This window comes from Gymnoscopelus microlampas (genome assembly GCF_963454915.1).
Source record: "Gymnoscopelus microlampas genome assembly, chromosome: 7".
In the NCBI taxonomy this organism is placed as follows: Eukaryota; Metazoa; Chordata; class Actinopteri; order Myctophiformes; family Myctophidae; genus Gymnoscopelus; species Gymnoscopelus microlampas.
This window is the reverse complement of record NC_139944.1, coordinates 21,997,592-22,022,769: the sequence shown is the minus strand read 5'-3', so window position 1 is coordinate 22,022,769 and position 25,178 is coordinate 21,997,592. Positions and strand designations below refer to the sequence as shown.

The 25,178-nt window shown below is 42.2% G+C and overlaps 1 protein-coding gene across 1 annotated transcript in view; it reads right to left on the bottom strand.

Moving 5' to 3' along the window:
* The window catches only part of kif5ab (kinesin family member 5A, b), a gene marked incomplete at both ends in the record, with an annotated part of 129,593 nt that overhangs the window by 49,221 nt on the left and 55,194 nt on the right, over positions 1-25,178 (bottom strand). Inside the window, 9 exons of the mRNA XM_084061759.1 lie at positions 1,438-1,586; positions 9,102-9,250; positions 11,029-11,133; positions 12,937-13,061; positions 13,444-13,531; positions 13,896-13,951; positions 15,599-15,647; positions 23,740-23,844; positions 24,229-24,302. Of these exons, the coding sequence (XP_083917885.1) occupies positions 1,438-1,586; positions 9,102-9,250; positions 11,029-11,133; positions 12,937-13,061; positions 13,444-13,531; positions 13,896-13,951; positions 15,599-15,647; positions 23,740-23,844; positions 24,229-24,302 (900 nt within the window). The remainder of the gene's footprint in view (positions 1-1,437; positions 1,587-9,101; positions 9,251-11,028; positions 11,134-12,936; positions 13,062-13,443; positions 13,532-13,895; positions 13,952-15,598; positions 15,648-23,739; positions 23,845-24,228; positions 24,303-25,178) is intronic.

Here is a 25,178-nt window from a genome sequence, read left to right as displayed (position 1 = left end):
GGTTTCCGCCCGACAGCGATGATATCCACTATAAAAGGATGAATGAAGATGTGTTACAGATAGTGTTTTAGCATTCTGGGCCAGTAGTGAGGGAGCTGTCTCACAGCCAAACACTGGACACTGAGGACAGGATGCATTCCATGGCTAGAATGTCACTGAAACCACTGAGTGCATTGACATTTGAAACGACCCACACTGTACACCCTATAGTCCTAGTGGGAGATAGTGGTCAGTAATTTACGCATGCGTATGCGCGCGTGTGTGTGTGTGTGTGTGCGTGCGTGTGCGTGTGCGAGAGAGAGAGAGAGAAAGTCAGTATGCACATGCCTTAGTGGGAGATGATGTTCAGTTATCTGAAGTACGCATGTATGTATGTACTGTATATGTGCGTGCGTGCGTGCGTGCGTGCGTGCGTGCGTGCGTGCGTGCGTGCGTGCGTGCGTGCGTGCGTGCGTGCGTTGGTGCACAATATTCTCCGTGTTCCTTTGGGAATTAAGTCATGAATCATGCGTAGATAATGCCTTGTCTGCTCTTTGGATATCTAATACCACGGGGATGCATGAAACATAATGACTCCACGGTCTCTGGGACAATACCAGGGAATCCAGTCAATCGACACCATACAAAAGAGAGGGTAGCTTTTTCAAAGCTTTTTCGGCACATGCCCAAAATACTGTTTGGCAGCCTCGTCTCCTCTGGCCTCTTTTCAAATTATAGTGAGGGTAATTTTACAGACTGAGCAAAGTTGGCCAATAGGGCTAACAGGCTGGTCAAATTTTCATACCTGAGCGGTGCCTGCCTGTTGGCTCTGCCACTTAATGGAACAGACCATTTTGCTCCTTGTGAGTTACAAGGACCTGAGTTTGAATCATATTCCCATCATGTCTCGGGTGCCTCTCCACTCACCTTGGTTTCCTGTCTCTCTACCCTATCCTGTCTAAGAAATAAAGCATAAATTGCTGGAAAAGCTGTATTAGTGAAAGACAGGAAGAGAGAGCACGTATGCACATAGTTTATATTCTGTGCAGTTTCTGTGAGTCCGCCCAGAGACTGGGAGGTCGGGGTTCAATCCCCAGCCAACTCATAGCATTAGCAGACTATAAAAATGGTACCCAATGCATCCCTGCTTGTCCCTCAGCATAAAGTGTTGGATTGTGGGTAAGTCCCTCCAACATACTAGCGTCATGTCCACGGGGTGTACATCAAGCTGCCTCAGGCTCAGGAAACAAGTGACAGGCTCCTGACATATGGGCCACATGGCTCGGCAAGCGTCGGTTCCCTTGGCTACTTATACGTAAAGTTTCTGTGTGAGTTGGATCTGCAAGCTGTCATAACAGTACTGACCATGAAAATCTGATCTCTGACGTTTTTATCTTGGAATTACCAACAATTGGTCCAAAATATTGGGCAAAGTGGAGATTTTTGAGTGAACCTCACCGTTCCTACACCGACTCAGCTGGGTGTCCAGTCTCTCGATGGTCTCCTTCAGCTTCCGGTTCTTCTCCTTCTCCTTCTCATACTTCTTCTTCCACTGCTCTGCTGTGAGCTCCAGGTTCACCGACACCGTGTTCCTAATGGTCTTAGCTCTGATGGGGGGACGGGGGGGGATGAGGGGGATGCAGAGAAAATGTAAAGTGAATGGAAGAGAGAGATAAAACTTTATGATCCCCAGAGGGAAATTCAGACGTCGCATCAGCAGAGATTGAAACAGAGGAGAGGTACTGAAAAATAAAAATAAAAATAAAAATAAAAATAAAAATAAAAATAAAAATAAAAATAAAAATAAAAATAAAAATAAAAATAAAAATAAAAATAAAAATAAAAATATACAATGCACAGTGAATATGTCAGTGAATATACAGTACATTTATCGCTGTACATCTTTCACCAGTGAATTTGTGAATTAATTATGTTCAATCTATCAAGTATGGAGCTTTTGTTTTATTAATTGACGCTGTATACAAATTGGGCTCCTGCCAAGTGGGGTTGATGGTGCATGAAGGGATAGGAGGACTTTTAAATACAGCGAAACTCTCAAAATATACAGCCATTCATGACATTCACTGGTACAGTAGCAAACAGATATGTGGCATGTGTCCAAGAATGAGTGATACCAAGAATATCTATCATAGAACAGAGAACTTCATGGTAATAATAGTACGGTATATTGTTGCTGTCGGGTGGAAACCTTGTACTGTATGTCCAAAACTGCTACTTTTCAGGAAATGGAAAACAGAACCTGTGTTCCAATGGATTCAGTGTAGTTATTATTTAGTAACAAGCTCTTAATACTTTTCATTCGTTAATTCTGTATTTATAAAAACCCACAAACAGACTTAACCACCTTAGTCCTCAGAGTTACAACAGTGCTGCCAAATATTTGTGTGATAGGATCTTTTTTTACATTAACCACCTGAACCCTAGCATCCCTATTCTGAGGAACATTAGCTCCGAGGCGTTGGGAGCTTGTAGATCGTCTATTTTCGGCAAATAGGTTTGGTGTAGAGGGGAAAAAGGAGCAGACCAAGTACAAAGTCAAGTTTACTATGTACTGAGGGATAAGTGGTTAAAAGTCTGAGATAAACTAAAAAAAACTACAATTCTACTATAAACAATAACACTGATGATAGTCAGTGAAGTTACTGTATCTATTAAATCTATGAAAAAGTTTAATCTGCAGCGCTGAAAAACGTTGTAGACCCCTGCTTTATACCATGCTGCTCTAAGGGTGGATTCAGACTGGGTCCGATTGATTCGAACCGTTCCCGAGTACAATTGGCCTCTCCCAGCTGGCCAGCATTCACATTGGCCACGATTCATCCATGCCCGAGTACATTTCATTCAACAGTAATGGTAAATATGTGCCTCATGGGGGCGTGGTTGACTATGGGGCTTTGGGAGATTATTAGAATGTCATTCACAGAAGAAGAGTCACTTGTCAGAATGTAGAGTGAATAATAAAGTTTGACTGTGTTCTTGACGTTGTCTTGAGTTATAATAATAACAGAACAACAATACACAACCAAAGCAGTGTGTGCGTTGGTCTTCGAAACCTCAAAATGTAACGTCGTCTCTGTTATTGTCAATATGATAGTGACGTCACTGACGCACCCTTGGTATTTTAGCAGTGACGTCACAGACTAATCCTTGGTATATTCATCATAGCGGCAGCGTTACGCTACACATATGTTTTGAGTGGTGCCAACCACTCCTACATTTGACTTTGTCCGTGTGTCCGTCCGTATGTCCGTCCGTATGTTTGAGCACGGCTGATTGGTCAAGCTTCACGTGACACGTGACAATATGTTGTCACGTGTCACGTGACAACATATTGTTGCTGATTGCAACACAAGGATGCAACCAGTTACACTTTCAAAGGCACCACTCTCTTCACACTGGGTGTGATTTTTTGTTTATGTTTTTTCACGGCTCGCGCTACTCAAACACTAGCGGGATTATTATTTCTTGTCAACATTCAAGTAGAACTATGAGAAGGTATAACCCAGCTAAAATAATGTGTCATTATGAAAATATCTAAATTATATATGATTAGCAGTCCACTTCCTCCTGTCGGTACGGATGGATTCACATTGCAGCGTACCGTACCCGAGGACGCATCAATCGCACCCGAGACTACCTCGGGAGGCGGTCCCGAGTACGGTACAGTGATCCGTTCCGGGGAACGGTACGCTACATTCACACTATCACAACATCTGCCATGTGGTCCGGGGTGCGCACCCGGGACCATAGTCTGAATCCGCCCTGAGATACATTTGTAACTCTGCTTATAGAACCCATCATTGCCTGCTTTATTCCTTAGTTGGTTGGTCTGCTTTATCTACAGGCAGGTTACAGCACTGGTATGTGTTTTATCTACAAAGCTCCTCTCTGTAATCTTCCAGCTGACATTTTCTCCAAATTCGACTTAATTAGAAACTCTTTCAACCTCAGATCAAACGCTTGGTTGCGTTATATAGTGCCTGTAACGCGGACTGAGGCAAGCAAAAAAAGTTTTAATGACATTCAGACCAGAGTGAAACTGGCATCCTTGGTTTCATTATGGAGTTTTAAAGGGATTATAGCTGAAGCCAATTGCTGTTCCTGCTTTGACATATAGCCCCCCTTTTTATTTTGTTATTATTTGTTATTGTTTTTAACATTTTATTGTTTTAACATTTTAAACTTTTTAAACTATTTTAAAAAACATTTTAAACATTTTAAACTATTTTATGTTCTCTCATGTGAGCAAGTCTCAATTTCGGTAGTTTGTGTTTCTATGTTACTTTGTCTTATGTTGTTATGCTTATGTTTGTTCTTTATGTGAACGCCTCTTGTCCAGTTCATCCTTGCAAAAGAGACTTTAGGTCTCAATGTTTTTACTGGTTAACTGAAGGTTATAAGGTTATATGTAATATAGTGGTTGCCTTAATCCAGTGGTTCTTAAACTATTTCATGTCTTATATTTTGTGCCAGGGCCCCAGGCCAAAATAGCTGAGCTAGTGGTTAAACTGATTTTGATGCTATATTAACTCATTTTGCTGGGTCCCCGGGTCCCACTTTGAGGACCACTGTCTATTGTACAGTACTATCCTCAACTGGGTGAAGTGTAATTCACATACTCACAAACCATGTCTTCATTTCATGCGCGACTAGCCACACATTGTCGCATATCTGCTGAAGCCGCAGTGTTTATGAAAATGGTTGATAACCTATTCATCCTTCTGCTGCATGAATGTATGTTATTCTGTATAGCTTTGGTAGCTCATTTATTCATCTATTTATTTTGTATATATTCTATATTCTGTATTTTACTTTCCTTTTTGGCTGCAACATATACATCTACAGGTAGGATCCTCAGGGAAGGTACAATTCTAAATTGTACACTACAATAATATCTTAAACTATGGTCATTCACTACACCAATGTCTGTGTACTGATGCTGTTTCTGCACACTTATATATTACACAAGACTTTACTACTTCTTGTATTACTTATTACTAGTAGTCAGGGGCGAAAGTGGCTTGAAGTTATTGTCGGAAGTCGGAACTATACCCAAACCTTCAACTGCTATTTTTTCCCCCTCATTCATGCATTCCTGAACACATGCATTCAATTTCTTTATGCCCGTGTACAGTATGGTATAGAAATTACAAGCACATGATATCATGCATTGAAAATGATTTATGTAGCCTATATTTCTTTGAAATTACAAATTAAACTGTTTTGAAATTACAAGCACATAACGCACTTGATATAACTAGAAGCTCGCCCCCGCTACGCGGGGGCTCGCGTCTAGCCCGCGGCCACGCCCACGTAGCGCCCGCGGCCACTTGGCAACTCATATAAGTGGCGTAGCCATGTAGTCATGAGGGTCAGTGGGGGCCGTGGCTCGGTCAGTGAAGACCCTGTAGTGCGGATGATATGTGGCATAGAGGGGCAGATTGTAAATCCCCAGAGGAAACATCCGTGGGCTACCATTGGTTCAGCGATGTGTGCGGTCGCCCTGCAGGCCCTCCTCCTCCTACACCAATGTGCAGTATTGAGAGCCCTGACGTCACAACAATTGGAGCGATGGGCACTGCACTGTGGTTGGTTAGGGTACACCTAGGGCCCAGGTAGAACCCAGTTAAAGCCTGCATGGGCAAACCCAGGTAGGACCCGCCTTGGTCCCACATAAACATGGGTAGTTGGGGCCCACCTAAGGGCCAGGTAGAAGCTACTTATAGCCTGCATGGGCATCGCAGTTGGGACTGAAGTGGATGCCGCTGACATTGCTGACATGGGGTCCATATGGTTTAGCCCACCTTGAAACCATATGGGAACTACGCTGGCATGCTGGCTGTAATGCAAACGCTGCATCATACCTGCAGTGTGTAGTTTGATGTTGTGTGTGTAGCAGATATACCTGCAGTGTGTAGATCAATGTCCATATGAAAGTCAATGCCCAGCAGTGTTTTTTTTCCCCAGCAGAGTTTCTAGTGTCTCTGTCTCTCTCTGGAAGAGGTTGCACATGAACTCTGCAGCCGCACTGAGGCGCTCCAACACAAACACTCTGACATTAAGCTGCTTCACACAACAAACATCAGCACGACGCTGCTGTTTGTCCAAAAGACACAATATCTCCTCTCCCACCGACGTCATGTGTTCATTTATCGACAGCCGTACAGACTCCTTTTGACACATTTTACCTCGTTTATCCAGCTCTCACTGACTCATCGGGCTGTTATTTTGCTGCGATCAAGTCAACGATGTGAGAGATTAGCTATCACAGACGGACGGACAGGGGGTGAAACATAGTCTTGCGCCATGCCTTTCGGCCTGGCGGAGACAATAAAAAAAGGAAAGTAAAGGAAATGAGCATTTCTGCAACAAAAGTAGTCAACAAACTATACTATGAAAACATGGGCCACATTGTCAAAGAATGTAAGAAAGAGGCAGTCATGTAGAAAATAGCCGATCTAGAAGCTTACAAAGCCTCTCAACGTGAGGCGTTTTGAGCTTGTAGATCGGCTATTTTCACAATATGTACTTGTGGAACGGAGTCAAACAGAATGGGGGGGTCCCCAGATCAAGTACGTTTATTTGGGGGGGGGGCGGCGTGAAAGGGTTGATAAGCACTGCTGTAATCGGAGCGAAATTATCTGAAATTACTACATGACCATAATGCAGCCTAACATGCGTTGCACGGGGCGGTCCTGTCATTACGTTAGATACTGTAGTTGCTGTGGAGCTACATAGTTCTCCAGAAGACACACACAAACATACACCATCTACAATGGACTAACTGAGCAGCAATATTGACATTCACCACACGAACGTGCATTGTTGACAAAGTGATTGCACAGCCGCTGCAGGCATGACAACCACCTTCGCGTTAGCGACATGGCAGCTATCACAGCGCCCTGTCCGTCGTCGCTGGGACTAACTGTGATGGCTACAGCAGTAACAGCAAGCTGTCTGCGATGCCATTGTCTGGAGACTGCTCTTAACGTGACACGACCAATGAGAGTGAGCGCTGTAGTTGTTGCTAAGATACGGTGGCGTCTCTGCCCCATAGCTTGTAGATCTCTCACGCATGATTGGCGTAGGCTGCGTTGCCAGGTCTGACTGTTTGTATAAGCGATTTTGGGCTTATTTGGGTGCACTTTTGGGCTCGTTTCCATAGACCACGGCAGCGCTTATTTCTTTCCCGTGACCGATGTGGCAAAAAAAGTGCAAAACGAACCATCCGGAAGTAAATTGCGAGATGAAATATATAGCACTTTTTGATTATTAGAGAAGGAGACACATGTGAAGGTTGAAAATGAAAGGTAGGAGATTATATAGTTTTTCATGAGGGATTTTTGTAGCAAGTTGTGAGAGAATTGGGCCACTCCTGTGGGCGGGGGGCTGATTAGAACCATTGGGGTTTGAAAGGAGACGCTCTCTGTTTGAGTGATAAGATAAGATGTATAGCTAAATTAAATCAAATGGTGTATGCACTTTTGATTCAATTTAAATTAAATTAAACATAACTATAACTCATAAGTAACTAAACTAACTATAATGTGTCATCCTGGACGAACCACAAAAATGTTTAGAATGTTGGTGGAAATTATGTCAAGACTGTGTGGTTGGTTGTGAGGGGGGAAATAATCGAGCATACAGGAATAATAAATCAAACCAATCAATCCAAGCACGGCTGTTTTGCTGTAATCTATTTACTGTTCAGTGAACTGATCCGGTGTAGAGCCCGCCTACTGTATCCAGTAATTTGTGCGCACGCACGCACACACACACACACACGCACGCACGCACGCACGCACGCACGCACGCACGCACGCACGCACGCACGCACGCACGCACGCACGCACGCACGCACGCACGCACGCACAATGGCTGTTTCCCTATCCGCTCTAGACCGGCTCTGCAACCTGCAAAGCGAACGGATCACAGGCCACAGGCCACTAGTCCAGTCTAGTTGAGCATGCATGCGCACCACAGACATTGACATATGACTCACGACTGAACAAAACCTCTCTGTGGAGGAAATAAACAGCATGGAATACGTTGACACAAACCCACTGGAACGCTGTAGAAGCACTTTAACTCTTATGTAGATCTAACGTTAATAGGCTAGATTGTGTTTTCTTGTTGGCAGACAGGTTATATGGCATTTTCACATCAGTTGCTTCCCCCTCATCTTACCGGTATGGCGTGCTGGAACAGAATATTTTAGTGGAACGCCATACCAGCCCTTTCCAGCCCAATTTCACCCCTGCTAGTAGTACATTACATGTATTATCACTTTTGTTTTGTATTACATTTTGTACTATGTGGGACATTACTTGTAGCACAGCCTGGTGGAGTCTGCCATACATTCATAGACCTGGTCTTTGAATCTTGAATCTTAATTGCCATCTACCATCTATCATTGTCCCATCATAAGCATGAGCTTTAAACCACAATTGATCAAATGTGTAGACTGCTGATTTTCTAAAGCCTACTTGGATGAAAAGCGATTATAAAATATCAATTTGAAGTCAATTGACCTCAAAATTATAGTACTGGGAGAAACTCAGTCATATATTATTTATTTGAACTTGCAGGTTTTTTTCAGGCAATATGTAGGGAATTAATTAGTAAGAGGAAAATAAAAAGAGATAATAGGGCCTTCCAGGGAGAGTCTGTCATAAGACGGATTAGTATTTTGTTGTACAATGTGTACAGTGTCACGCAGCGAAAATAGGCAATCTACAAGCTCACAACTCGTCGTGCTGTGACACGGTGTGAGCTTGTAGATCGGCTATTTCATGAAGCCACCAAACGACAAAGTATAAATCATTCTAAAGTGTGAGCTTCGTTAACAATGAGAGTCAAGCAAAGTAGGAGTGGAAAGCTGTCAAGAAACCCAAATCCCTGCAACTAGGTTCCAGCTTATCCCAGAGGGCTACGATAACACCCTCGCATCGTCTCTAAAAGAAAAACCCTCCTCTGAAGCTGTGTGAGTGAATAGTGTATATCTGTGCATAACACATTTCGACATTGGGGGCAAAGCAGAGATTCACAGCAAGCAAAGCGGCCGCGGCTCAGTGAGCATGGACATGCGTGCTTTGCCTTACCGTTGGCCAAACATCAGGGTGGATTTGGTCTCGGCGTCGTTGAAGCTGGATGGGGAACAGCAGATGAACATGGTGGTGCGACAGTTCCCACCCAGCGAGTCCTGCAGGATACGTGTCATCTTGCTGTCACGATACGGCACATGGCTTTTCTATAAGGAGACCGAGAGAGTGCCGGTGGGGGGTTGGAGAATGAGGCAGGAGATAGAAAGAAAGAAAGAAAGATAGAGAGAGTAAGATAAAACATGAATCACACAAAAAACAATATAGAACAGACTTTAAGAATAATATGGAAATGATGTACCGCCACAGAACAAAGTCTGCTTAATTAGCTTAACTCTGAGAGTGTAAAAGTGGACTCAAGATTTGGCTGCGCACACACATTGCACCTTTTTTATGTTTAAAAAGTCATATCTCTGGGGAAGTGGCCTTGCAGTGACAGCGAGACACAGCAGAGGAACTAAAAAGTAGCACATTCACACCTTACTCACACGAGTAAGGTGTTAATGCACACCGACTGTATTTCAGTGAGGTGCTAGTGTAACCCCCGTAAATGTAACCAAGGTCTCCCATGTGGAAAGTCATCATCTTAACCACTAGCCTAAAGGGGAATTCCCCCTGACTCGGGGAGATACTAGGTATTTGGTCATCAGGCAGAGGCTCTGGGCCACTGCAACACTAGCTATCGGAAACAGCAGGGGAATGTCTTAAGGGGAGACGCCACACACTCATAACACAGATGCAATTACTTTATTAAAGGGATATTTCACTTTCAAATAAAATAAACATTAAAAATATATATTAACACGCATTAGAAGGACATTCTAATGCGTGAGGGGGCCGTGATTTTTCCATTATTTTTTTTAAATGTTATTTTATTTGAAAGTGAAACATCCCTTTAATAGGGGGAGATCTCTGTTCATTATTATTCAGTTCAAGCTTCGCCCAGCTGATGGCTGCTCATATGGTCATGATGAGGACCCGGAGGGAGCTGTTAGGGGTTAAATGTCTTGCTCAAGGACACTTTGACACAGTAGAAATAAATTACGGCCACCGACATTTGGGCAGACAAGCTGACTGTTCAGGATGCACATTCACGTCTCTATTCGACCTGATAAAAGAACTGTCCTTGACAAAGTAATGACTAGTAAATAAATAACTGTCCACATATAAATGACTCGTGACGACATTTACAGTCTCCGAGTGTGTACACAGGGCTTACGTAAGCTATGGTTGGATGGTTAAATTCTATGGACCAGTAAGGACATTGGGAACATTGACTGAGTGTAAATTGTGCTGCAACATTAGTACATTTATAGTTTATACTGTTGGGGTTTCCAAATATTTCCCTTGAGATTAATGTAGCATAACATTTTATTTAGCATTTGTATTAATTCTGGGACTTAATACAGTATAACAAATATTAAATTAAATAATGTTTTAGATAACTGGGTCCGGAGACCCCTAAGGGTCCTTGAGGGAGCCTAACGGTCTTTAACTCCAAGAGTATAACAAATGGACCTGTTTGTACTCTCCCAGAGTTAAAATAACACTGAGGATTTTACAGTGTATCAAAAGGCAGTGTATAATGCATATCAAACTGGGAGTCCTTACAACAAAAATATTGAAATTTTAGATCACTAGTAGCCAGTGTTGTCTCTATATAAGCTACTGTACTGTTCATCTTCTGCAATTGTTGGGCGTCATTTGGTGTTTGAAGGTAATTTTAAAAATGCCTTGTTGGGGCCCTTTTTAGAAGTTGTTCTAAACTGCCCATGTAACCTAATTCAATGCAGTGTGGTGACTCTAGTTTGTAATATACACAGGCGGGGAATGTTCACAGGCTCGAAAACATAACCAGTTTCACGGCTGAGTCGGAAACAATTGAAAGAGGACTGTAGCACAGAGGAGCATCCAGACAGCATCGTACCTTTCCTTCAGCTAAGGCTGAGATGACATTCCCTAGGGCAGACAGAGACCTGTTGATGTTTTTTGCTTCATCCAACACTGATCCCTCTGCGCCTGTCTTACTGACCTGACACAGAAACACAAAAAGGCATTAGATTACAAAGTGCAACACCTGCGAATAAGCTCCACTGAGAAGCCTCCACTTTTTGATGTCAACTGACAGCTGACATTGCAGGGAAAAAAGAAAATTGATTTCATTACCCTGGGATCAAGTGAAGACAATGACACTGCGCTGTAATGTGAAAAATACATAAGGTGTGATGGGAAAGTGAACTAGAATTCTGGAGGGTTTCTGACAGCTATTAAAGTTAAGCTCTACAGGAATGCTTCTTGGGACATTTCCACGGGACAGCGGTAGACTTACTAAGTAGTGTGCAACAGTAGCGGGGAAATATGAGAATCACTCCTTCCCAACATTTGTCAAAATAAAGTACAAATATCACACAGTCAGTCAATAATATTTGGTCTGAGAGTCGAGTACTGGAGCATTGCCTTTCCCTTCTCCTCCAGGAACCACTGAGATGGGTTGTAGAGACACCACATCAGCACGTATTAGCCTAAAAGCACAACAGTCAGCATCTATCCAGAGATTGTGACCCTCACATCGTCTAAAGCTAACTTTGCTAAATGAGTGTCTTCAGGGACATCCTTTATGTTCTGCATCAATACCAGCCCAGCAGTATAGAAGCACATCCAGGAATCAAGAACTCCAACTCAGCTCTAGTTCAGTTCAGTCACGTATCTGATGTGCATTAGTCGCGGTCTCCTCTTGTGCGTACAGTATATGACCTATGCTCCAGAGTTAAACAGTTTTTACTGAGGTGATGACACCGCCATCAGTTGACTTTCACCTGTTAGAACTTTAAATATGGGTGGCAATTACTGTACATGGTTCTTGGGGACTCTCCTCAAGTTGACCTCTGTCTCATATGGGACTTTCTTTCTGCCCAGGGAAAGAGCCTCTGTGGTTTGAAGGTTTTTGAAGAGAAAAGACATCTGTGGTGGTCAGGCGCTATCGCAGTTACCATTTAATATGGACTCTCAGCAATTCAATGTATGTAATCAATGGAGCCATGGGATTTCCCCAAAGGTTCAAATCCCACCCGACTTACACATCGGAAACCACTGAAGCAAACATTCAATGCAATTAATCAGATTTGACTTGCTGGCAGATAGCTGCACTGTGCAGCTCCCTTCAGGTTCAGTCTGTCTGTGCTGTTCTCTGTTCTAGCTATTTCATTGATACTTGAAAAGCAGCCATTGTTAAAAGAAGAACTCTGGTCCCAGAGCTCCAGAACCCTGCAGGCAATGAACATCACTGTGTGTTTCTTTCCAGTCTTTTTTTTCTTCCCCTTTTTCTTCCAATTTAGCAGTTATGACAATTCCCCCCACTTGTGTGTCACTGCTGCTAACCCCTGCAGAGGGTGTAGACGAGCGCATGTCTCCCCCGATACCCATAGTCACCAGCTGCTTCTTTTCACCTGACAGTGAGGAGTTTCACTGGGAGCTCAGGCGTAATGCATGCAAAAGAACATGCTGTCCCTCCCAGTTCCTCTCAAGACACGCATGTGATCAACCTGCATGAGTCGCTTCCCACCATAAAACACGGCCAACTTTGTTTGCTGAAGTGCCCGACCATGCCGGAGGCACTGCGGATAACCCCTGCTCTCCACTGTGGAAGGAAACTTACCCCTGCGCCACCCAAGTGCTCCATTGTGTGTATTTGTTTTTGGCTCTATAGCACCTCCCTCCTCTCTCCTACCTCATTGGAAACAAGTCTGCAAGGACTTTTATGAACGGACCTGTTTTAAATGTAACTGTGCTGTTTTACATTTTTTGCCTAATAAAGTATTCAATCAATCAATCAAACCTTCTCACTGCCAGCGAGGTCAACCAGGTAAAGCTTTCCACACAGTTTCTGCTCGGTCTCCACGTGTTCCTGCTTGATGTTTATGAGGAAGATGCTGTGACTCCGCGAGCTGTGCTCATTCATGTCTGAGGAGAGGAGAGGAGAGGAGATATTCAGTGAGGGAGTGAAATGTGGACAAACCTATTTGAGACTGCAAACAAACCATGTCTCTAAAAGGTCAGAGGAACAAACAAGGGCTTTCACTCAATTTATCACTTTAGACACCGTTGTTAAAAGAGGTGCACATTCACTTTCAGTCTCAAGGTGAACTATTCTCCCTCGCACCTAACAGCTCAGAGAAGACAGCGTCTGAAACCCCCTTTCAGATGGCCAAATCATGGGGGTGGTGAGCATCAGATTCTTAATTTATTTTTTAACTCTCTGCATTCCACTTTGACTCTAAAATATAAAACAAATGTCATCTGGGGTGAAGAGACACAAGATTGAGAGAGTAGTGGAGTGACTCACTGGTGACAGCAACATGACGATTGGCTTTGCCTTCGTCTATGACGTCCATCACCTCCTCTGGACTTGTGACGAACCGTTCAGTGCAGCCCTGCGTGACACAGAGACATGTGCATGTGCACAACTAAATATATATATGCGAATGTGTACTGTTCTGTATCAATACACACACACCAATATTTATGTGATCAATCGTATCTAAAAACACCCTACAGGCGAATACACACACACACGTGCACACCACCACAAAATGTGCACAAAAATCTACACACCAATGTGCCCTACCAACCACAAATACGCACACTGAACAGCCTTTTTTCAGATTTTCCATCATTTCCAATTAGAATCCACCAAATTGAACCTGTATGTAAATTAAAGGCCCTACATGTGCATAATGAAGAGAGAACTTGCACACGTGGTCATTTAGAATCACATCAAAGTGCATAATCACTCACCTTCACATAAGGAACCCTGTATTTATCTTCATGCACCGACAGGTTGGTTTTTTTCACTGCAATGGGAAAGTGAACAAGGAAAGAGGTTGTTATCCCACAGTGAGTGTGTGTGTGCATTCGTACGTGCGTGCGTGTGTGCGTGTGTGTGCGCGTGCGTGTCTGTGTAGCTATTGAGAACATCCATAATGAGACATGTACCTTTGGCTCGCTGCCTTTTCATTTCTGAGTGGCTAGAAAAAGAAAATCCAATTCGAGCCTCCAGCTAATATACGGTGCTTCTCAGTCCACGGTCTGTGCTATAAACTGAGCCGAACTATTTTGTCAAACTCACTGGGAGGTTGAGCAAGGCAAATGTCTCAACAAATACGATACCAAATGCCAAAACACTATGATGGAATTGTATATACTGTACACTGTCACTGTATATTCAAAACAATTCACTAATACAACTACACGAGGTGAAACCGCTTTAGTCAAAGACGTCAAAGGGGAACTTTATAAAGCTGCTGTTTATGATGAGTAAATCACAGTGTGTGTGTGTGTGTGTGTGTGTGTGTGTGTGTGTGTGTGTGTGTGTGTGTGTGTGTGTGTGTGTGTGTGTGTGTGTGTGTGTGTGTGTGTGTGTGTGAGCACTCGCTTGTGTGTCTATGTGCACGTTGTAACAATGTTAATGTGTTTGAGTGTCCATATTTACACATTAATAACCATTGCCTCTCTGTAATGCAAAATGTTTACTCGGTCGTGCAAGGGTCTCACACGGCAAAAATAGCAGATCTACAAGCTTGTAGATCACAATGGGTTGCAGATGCAACATGTCGTGAGCTTGTAGATCTACTATTTTTGGCACGTGACACCGCCGTACTATGAAGTACAAATCGGGCTAATCTTCCTGCTTCCTTATCTTAAAATCCTGCATAGGTGCGATTCCCTAGGCTGTCTCTATTCATCTGGCTTGCCTTCCTGTTTCCCTTTCCTGTTCAGGGTAGAAATGTTCCTAAGACTGTGCCCACTCCCCTGCATACCGATGGAGGCCTCCACCACTGGCTCCATTAGAGATATAATCGAATGCCTACAGCTTTCTATCTCAGCCTCTCCATCATTCCACTCACAGCACAAATATCTGGATACTATGGCTGCATATTGAATGTAGATTAAATGACAATGTACTGTACACAGTACACATACCAGCTCAGTGCCACTACTGCCATTGTGGTCCGACTGTCCGCCCTGAGATGAGTCTGGGTTCAATTCCCCAGGCGGGTCATACCAAAGATTATAAAAATAGGACCCTTACTTACTATACAGTAGGCCTACATAGAATGCTTGAAATTAATATGAAAATGAAATAAATGTATACCTCATGAATCCAAAATAGTTTCTCAAATAAAAAGTCTATGTACATGATGTCTATGTGCATAAACAGCATTACGATTCATTATTATAGTAGCCAGCCACCTATTCACTTGCCACCAAGTTGGGTTTTCAAAATTTGTTTTAAGAGCAACTTATCAAAAATGTGTGATTTTGTTTTGGTCTGAAACAAGATGTCATTGAGATGTCTTTGGACCAATATATCAAATAATGAAACTTTTACAGAATGAACCTCTATTTTATAGAGTGAAACAATATTTCAATAAATCTTTCCAAAATATGTGTAGTGTTTTAGAACAAAGCCATTCATCTTTCTGTAGTGTGTAACCTACCATCCAGCAGGTCCCGGATTTTATCCATGTAGATCTCAAAATAGGACACCTAGAGAAACACAAAAAACACGGATGACTAATTCTATAGATACAGAAAGAGGGAGAGAGAGAGAGAGACAAAGAAAGAAACACAGACAGAGAGAGAGAGACACAGACTCACGCGTAATTTATCCTCTGTCGTACGACACAGAAAACAGCCAATCAAGCTCTCAATGCGTCGCAGATACGAAACGTTGAGAGCTTGTAGATCGGCAATTTTCTGTGCGTGACACCGTCGTAAGGCGAAATCAGGCCTTAGAGAGAGGAGGGTAGAGCAGCTGATTACACAAATCTGGAAAACAGTGTTGGGCTTATCTCTTCTCCCACCGGTATTGCATCCATTCAGTGACGGAGGCGTGAATAGAACAGCAAACGTGACTGGATAAACACTGTTTATCTGTTGGTTTATTCATGTCCCATGTCCTGTCTGGTCTGTCCAAACACCAGGGGATTATTTTAAAGGCCTGTATATGTTGCATTTACAAAGTATCTCTTAACTACTTTCAGCTGCTGAGGCAAAAAAAAATGCACCGTGTGTGCGTGTGCGTGTGTGTGTGCGTGTGTGTGCGTGCGTGCGTGCGCTTGCGTGCGTGCATGTGTGTGAGAGGAATTATAATACATTCGTTTTCGTACAAAAAACGAATAATTAGACACAAAAAGAATTGAGCAAAACGGGTCAAAACTGTAAAAAAAAAAAAGTTGTAATTATAGCTACTGTACAGCTGCTGCACAAATCAACAAGACACTCATAAAAAAAACTAACAGTTAAAACAGTTTAAAAGAGAATAAGCATACAAATCAACAACACAATCTAAAACACTAAAACAATTACGCCTGAAACATACTCCGATTATGTGATTGTAATGCTTCAAGCTACACAAAATTGATTTTGTGCATCACTGCCTTCTGGAATGTGTCACCACTCACCAGACATTTTTTACATGGCACAAGTAGAACCTGTGTTGCCGCTAGGTTTTCTAGAGCCAGTGGTGGAAAGTAAATAAGTGCATGTACTCAAGTGCTGTACTTAAGTATAATTTTGAGGTACATTTACTTTACTGGAGTATTTCCAATTTTCAATACTTTTACTTCTACTCCACCACATCTCAGAGGCAAATATTGTACTATTACTGCACTACAATTATTTGAAAACTTTAGTTACTAGTTACTTTGTAGATTTAGATTATTATTACAAAACACACTAACCACTTCAGCTCTATTTTATATTTCTAGCTGATCTACAAGCTCACAACACGCCTCACTGCGATGCGTTGTGAGCTTGACGATCTGCTATTATTATACATGTTTAAAACATGTCAAATGGGGACATTCTGCATAATGAGTACTTTTACTTTTGGTACTTTAAGTATTATTTTGATGCCAATCCTTTTGTACTTATACTCAAGTACATTTTGAATACAGGACTTTCACTTGTAACAGAGTATTTCTACATTGTGGTATTGATACTTTTACTTAAGTAAAACATTTGAGTACTTAATTCTTCCACCTCTGGTTGCCGCTAGGTTTTCTATAGCAGGCAACAGAATGAAGCTGTCAACTTTGATTTGTGTTCTCCTTCTGCTCTATAGTTCATAATGTACAGTAGCAGGCTGTAATTTCAAAAGTAACTCCATGTGGTTTATTACCTCCACCGGTGCATAAGAATGTACACTGGGCATGTTCCCCCTGGGGATGTGCGGTTGTGCCGGCTGGGTCAGGCATTGTCATTTGCATTTGTGTGCTTGCAAGGAGGACATTTCAGGCTTTACAGTCAGATAATGGACAATTTTCTAGTGTAATCCTGAAGCGTCCAGGAGGACGCTTCAGGAGAATTTAGTTTTAAGTGCTGCAGGAGATTCCAAGGGTCTGCTGCATTAAAACGCTAAAAGCAGTTTTACTTAAATCAGTCCTGAGGCACCCAGAGAACAGGCAAGTAAAAAATGTAGTTATTTTGCACCATATAAGAAATTACAATATACGATTGTAACATTCCGACTAGGGATGTATATACTGTATATACAGATGCCAGTAACAGTGATTATTACATCTCCCAGACATCTCCCTAACCTTATCATAAAGGATACAGTAGTGAGTGTTATACTGTAGCTTTCACCAACAAAATCTAGAGTGGAGGCAGCAGTGGGTCTATAAATTACATCACCATAATCCCAAATCGGTAGGAAAGTAGATTCAACAATCTTCTTCCTTAAAGCAAAATTAGATTTATTTCTGTATAAGAAGCCAATATTTTGTCATAATCTATTTACCACCAAGGTTCCTGACGTGATAATTCAATAAAGTTTGTCATCGAGCCAAATGCCAAGATACTTGTATTCTGTAACCCTTTCAATGTCAGTTGACAGTAGAGATATGTAGATTACAGTAGTCAATGTTTTGGGCTCCTGAGAAAACCATGACCATGGGGGGGGGGGGGGGAGGGGTTGTCATCAGCAGCGCATTGCAATTTTGCTCTCAGTGACGCCTGTGATTTGTGTTGTCAGCAGTTCGCCTGCTCGGATCAGGTCAGCCATCACTTAAATTGGCAGAGGCGTACCCAAATAGACCTCTACAAAATCACACAATTTATCTATATTATGCTTGTCTCTTTCACTTTGATATCGTTGCTGTCGGGTGGAAACCTTGTATGTCCAAAACCTTTCCTTTTTTACAATTTGAAAAACATTTAAAAATAGTGAAAATAGCCGATCTACAAGCTCACAAGGTGTCACATCGCGATGCGTTGTGAGCTTGCAGATCTGCTATTTTCACTGCTTTTGTGTGACACTCTTGTATGATGAAGTAGGTCATTCATTTATGAAAAACACAAGCGCTATCACCTTTTATGTCCCCCTCCCCCCCAAAAGTAGGACGATTTCACAGAGGGGTCGCCAAATAATTTGGAGGGGTCGCCAGATGCTTTGAACCATTCCTGAGTCCCTCCCACCTGGCGGCCATTAGTAATGTTTTTTCGTTTCAATTCAACTGTAATGGTACTACTACTTAGGTGCCTCAAGGGAGTGCTGTGGACTATGGGGCTATCTTTATCCTAGTCTTCAACTAGCGACGTAGCCACGTAATTTGGTTACGCAGTCACGCATCCAATCACAATCGCCATGGGTGGAGCTGAACATCGCAACCCTCTCACGTGACCTTGTATAAGCGATGTGATTGGTTAAAAAAACCTTAACCTGGCATTGATTTGACAGACCACCGACACAGACGTCTAGTACGGTCGGTTAGTCTCGCCATGGGCGGGACGATAAAAGGTTGAAATATGCAGATAGTAGGTTTCTGCCCGACAGCAACGTAATGAACCTCTTAAGCTTGGAAAATATGTTATATGGATTCCAACCCACATGTGGCAATGGTTAAGTGATTACAAAACTATTGTGCATCACAACACATGGAGGCATATCCCTACTCTTTAATACCACTCTTTTTAATATGATTTGAAAGCTTGCTCATAAATGTAGCCTGTTTTGCAGTCTGTTGTAGGGGTTGTAGGCTATACCTTAGGTTTAGGCTACCAGATCATATTTGCTTAACAAAAGTGAATAAGCAAATTAATATAAGACAAGTAGGCCTATGGCCCTTGAGACAGGAATAAAATATTTGCTCGCCTACCATTAGACCTCTTTTAGATAGTCAAGGAAAATTCCCTAGATTCCCATGAATAATTGCTGTGGTTCAGGCCTGTTTAAGCATAACTGTTTCAGACTTGACTATAATAGAAAACATTTCCTTTAGACACTTTTTGAAACAAGGAGAAGTTTGCGATTTCCAGTCCAAAAGTATAATGTTTGGTCAATTCAAACGTATACGTAGAATCTGTAGAACAGATGACTCTTTCAAAGTACATTCAAAAGATCTACAGATCTGTCTCTGTCAGTCTGGCTATCCTGATAAGTGGATACAGGCAGCCTTCAATAGGTTTCAGCTCTCAGAATGATTGTCTGGCTCCTAGGCAGAAGAACACGATGATTGAACAGTGCATTAACTGTTTGACCCAGTGTTCTCCCCTTGAATGCCATTTTGAAAAAATCATTAGGAAACATGGGCACATTTTAAGCTCTGATCCCTCTCTTGGTAATTGATTTACAGTATTGCCCCACATATTGTCCACAGAAGACCTCCTAACTTGAGAAATCTACTGGTCAGGTCATACCTGTAACAGCCAACCCTCTCACACTTTCTGACACAAATCCCAGATGGTAACTATAAATGTGGCAAATGTGCCCAATGTAGTTTCACATACAAATGTAAATGATCACCCTGAAACTGGTCAACGTTTTAAAATCAAGGGTGTTATTAGTTGTACCTCAACCAATGTAATTTATGATCAAGTATAAAAACTAGAATTTCAGAGCACAGGAGTGATATCAGAACTAAAGACTTCAGGAACCCAGTGGCTGTTCATTTTGCAGAAGCCAAACATTGCATTTCATCAATAAGTATACTATCGAACAGCTCAAATTTCCCCCCAGGGGTGGTGACATCACTACTTAGGAGAGAAGCATTTTGGATCTCTACAATAGACACTGTTAATAAGGGCCTACATGAATCCCTTGATAGATTCAGACCTTTCCTGTAATATGTACAGTATCTACCTGTGCTCTCTTATTAATGTGTCCCCTTTTTTGCCAGTGTTTCAGATTGGTTGTCTCCACCTGACTGGACTATCACATCCCGTGTGGGTCTTGGTTTTAGCCTATGGTGAAATAAGTGTAGGCCCACTTACTGTACTGTGTTGTGATATGGTCCCTGTTTTTCTTGTTAAGTTCAGTGTATAATTATTGACCACCATCAATGGCTTTAATTATTTACTGTCTTAAATGTTCATGTACCTTTTGTATACCAAATATCCTGCAATCTTATTGCATTGTGTATTTCTTGTATTTGTATTCTGTATGTTGTGTACATTTATATATAAATAGTTTCAGTCTAGTTATAGGCCATTTGAACTTGAGCAAGTCCATTAGGCACTCTACTGTAAGTACATTGACTGCACCTGTGTGACCAATGCAGCCCAGCACTGATTGGTGGTTAGTCTGAGGTGTTACTATTTGAAGAGTGTTGTGTTGTCTCATGTATCATTCTGAAGAAGACATGTGTCAAAACGTTAATCAATAAAGCCTTTTGGCTGCAGCCATTGCCACGATTTGAACTTATTGTTGGGTTATATTTTTCTCAAATGAATTTGAAAACAATTCAAAACATTTTGAGAAAAAAATCATGCAATACAGAGCAGAACCAGAACAGGTGTGAATTTGAACAGAGCTGCACCTGCCACAGGGGTGAAACTGATGCACAGATGTAGCTTACAGTAAGTGGACACCTTGAACCGGATTTATGTATACCTAAAGTTTATAGAACAACTATATATCCTGGATAATCCCTTCCAGATCACATCCAGGTCAATGGCCCACATGACTTTGAGATGATTGGTATTCAGAGAAGAGGTAAAAACAGAAATAAAGTATGCCTGGACAGGCATGTATCAGGACAGGAGGTGAAGAGAAAGAGAGTGTACAGTGTGCAGCCTTTTAGGCTCAGAATCAAATTAGAGAATGCTGCCTTGCATAACAAATGGAAGAAGAGAGACTGAGGGAGATTGGATTTGGTTTTAAATTGGTCAAAGGAAGCAGATCTGTCTATCCAGAGATCACCTGTACAGTTCAATGCTCTTTCCGTCAGGCAGAGAACACTCCATCAACCTGGGCTAGGATAAATGAGGGGATATCCAAGACTGTTGTGTGACTGGAGACATTCTGTACGCTGCTGAAACGTCTTTATCTGATTTAACATCCTCAGAGACAAGAAGTGTTTTGGCAAGAAGAGCATGAAAACCGTGAGAGATGGTTTCAACACTGACATAACGATCCACTTTTAACCACAATAGGGAGGGGAGGGACTAGGTAGTGCCTCTTCTTGGAAAAACCTCATTGCAATGAAACAAATGCACCAGCCATCAACCCTAGGTCCTAACCCACTTCATCACTATAACATTCATCTTAATATAATGGTCAACATTTAAAGGAACATACCAATGGTGTGGCATGTTTAGTACAGTGACTATTACTCACAGTATACTATACTATATACTTGACATTGCTGCATTTTTCAATGCATACAATATTGTTTGTTATTGAGGAGTTTTTTGCTCACTGTGTGGAATGTGGAGCTTAGTTTGAGCGAAGCTAAAAGTGTGTGGCACCGTTAAGTGTCTTCATCACCTTTAACTCTTTCTCACTGTCCTCATCAGCTGTAACTCTCAGAGGCAAATTAATGAAGAATCAATTGTGCCTGCAATGGCGTACATTGGGGCTTTGCACCACACTATTTATTCATGCATGTTTTACTTTCACTGAGAACTTTGTGCAGATGGTGGAAGGCGTTATGTTGCAAAAGCCTGAAAATGGATAATGCCAGTGTATTAATCCAAATGGTTATTTTTGCTCTCTTTTGTCAGAAAATAATATTTTTGCTCATTGAGCAGATGAGGGCTGTGTTCAAACATTACTTTTAATTAGGCTACATCTGGAAATTGGACTATTCATGAATGACATTGTTGTTACAGACTTGCTTGTAATTATGCATGCTTATAATTATGCATTAGGAAGCTGTGCAATTGTGCAGGTCCGTTGCGCTTTCCCAAGGTTACCCGCATTGAAAACTTTTTATAATTTAGAGGGACAAAATATCCACTCACGAGCAGGACAATGCCTTTACCTGGCTACAATCACTGCTGCCATGACCACAGAAAAAATCTGTGAGTGACAACCCTGATGAATGCGCTTCAGTTCAACTCTCTGAAGATGCTAATAACTTTCACTCTAACTGTGTGTGGATATTAGCACTGGTGTGAATTTTCTACGCAATGACCTATTTGCATAAAAAGGGGCCAAATGTAGGCATATAATTACCTAATTTAAATACGCGCAAGAAGCAGCGAAGCACAGAAACGCTATTTTCTTGACAGTGCAGCGGGTGCTTTGAGAATTAGAGGCTTTGTTTTTGTCCCTTTGTGAATTCTCCCCTCAGTGTCTTCTTCACCTTTAACTCTCCCGGTGTCTTGCTGAACTCTGACAACCGTCATCACCTCCGCAATGTAATGAGAGTCCCTCTTTTCACAGTGTTTCACCTCGGATCGGATGCGTGTGGTTTTGAGGTTAGGGTTAAGGTTAGGTTTAGGCATAGTTTCTGTGAGGTTAAGGTTAGAGATAGGCATGTTAAATGGTGGTCCCTGTGCGAAAAACCCTGAAAAGGGGAGTCCCGCAACGTAATTGGGAAAGATGTGTACACCTTATTGTACTCCAAGTTGTGCTCCATTTGAAGCCAAATGTATTCATTTCCTGGTAAAAGTGTGCCTGGGGGGAACAGCACAAGAGGCTTCACTCTCTCCAGGAGATTGGGCTACAGGAAATGGTGTGCACAATCACTGATCAACGGGTTTTTGGAAGGGAGTTTCGAGAAGACTTTCTTTTGAGGACAGCATCTGTCATCTCCCCAATATGCTGTTCTCTCTCTCGCTGTTCAACCTTGAGAAGTAAGCGCCAGCAAAATGCCATCATGTTCAAAGATTCTCTCTCTCTCTTACATGCACACACACACTTGTATTGGACGCACGCACTTGTAAGGACATCAACATTTTAGGATGCCAATTTCATGATTTTCCCATTTTACATTGTTATTTTTTAACCCTAACACTAAAGCTGAAAATGGCGGATCTGCAAACGATCACAAGCTTTTTTGTGCTGTTTTTGGTGTGCAATACCAGTGTGCAACTAATAATAAATAAACTCAAACCCGAACCCCTGATCCTAACCTCTAAAAGCATAATCCTGACCAGAATCTTTTCTTAATTGTAAGTCTAGCCCCCAAGTGTTTTTTTTATCATAAAAGTACTGTATTAGCTTGTGAGGACCAGGAAAATGGTCCTCAGAATATCGATTTTTCACATTTAACTATACTTCTTTATTTCATAATTGTAGTAATACGCACGCACGCACCCACCCACCCACCCACACCCACACCCACCCACACCCACACCCACACCCACACCCACACACACACACACACACACCCCATAAGTCCACACCAACCTTTATGTGGAACTCAAGGTTCTCATCCATTGCAAATATGTGTTCAAAAATGTCCTCTGCGATCCTGGGGATGATGCCCATACCCTGAGTGTCATGCAGCTTTCCCTGTAAGAATGCAAGAAGAGAGGGAGAGCACATTGCATGAGGACAGAGGGAAAACACACACACACACAATGTGTGTGTGTGTGTGTGTGTGTGTGTGTGTGTGTGTGTGTGTGTGTGTGTGTGCGTGTGCAAAGAAGCAGCTAAACGGCTTGCAAAATTCTGTGCAATCGCTTCTACTATCGCTAGCCGCCAAATGTGGCGAAGACGCTCTTACTTGTACCCCTGAAGGGTGTGTGGGTATTGTCCATGATTTGCTGACTGTACATTTTTACAGCACCTTGTAATATTGTGTCCTTGTATTGTATCTCTTATGTGGGCATAAATAAATGATTAAATGTGTGTGGTGTGTGGGAGGTTCTTTTGATGAACACAGCAGCAATGTACCTCCATGGTGTGCGTCTTTCCAGAGGCGGTTTGTCCATAGGCAAAGATGGTGCCATTGTATCCTCCCAGTACATCTAGTAGACAGAAAGAAAGAAAGAAAGAAAGTATAAGTCATATTGCTTTGCATAGAAATAAAAATACATTTAAAGCATAATAGAAGGAGGAAAAATAATAGGCATATACAAGACTAACACAATAACTAACGATAACCATGGATATGTTTTTCCAAAGACTAGCTCTAACTGAAGTAGATGACAGAGTCCTCACCACAACTATCACAACAACAACAGTCAGAAATGATATCGTTTGGATCACTTTCAGAGCGATGTTATGAAGAACGATCGACAGCCAATCGAAATCCACCAGAAGGACATTTGGGATGCAATTGGTCTCACTCACCCTCGGAAAATGTTGTTATTAACGGAGATGAGGAGATGATTATATGAATTGACACTAGCTGGCAGGCTAGCTGGCATTACCTCAGGTAGGCTACAACTATCTCGCCTCTTTTACGATTCATAATCAGAGTATCATCCACATATCCTATTGCATGCATCTTTCAGCATCACAGAGATCTCTCTCTCTCTCTCTCTCTCTCCCCCTCCATGTGGGCTCTGACACAGCTGGACAGTGCAGTGTTGGTGCCACTGTTTACAGAACGTTATTGTTCATCAGTATGGATGGATGCTCACAAAATGATTGTTATACTGCAGTGTTCTCAACCTTTTCAGGCCGCGACCCCCCAAAATAATCACATTTGAACAGGGGACCCCCCACCCTGATAAGCACTTGGAATTACATTTAGTTTGACTCAGTTATAGATAGATAAATATTGTGAAGATAACAGATCTACAAGCTCCCAACGCCTCGATTTGATGCAGTAATGGTCTTTTTTTGTTGTTGTATTACATCTGGGAACCCCCCCAAAATCATGTGGGGTCCCGACCCAC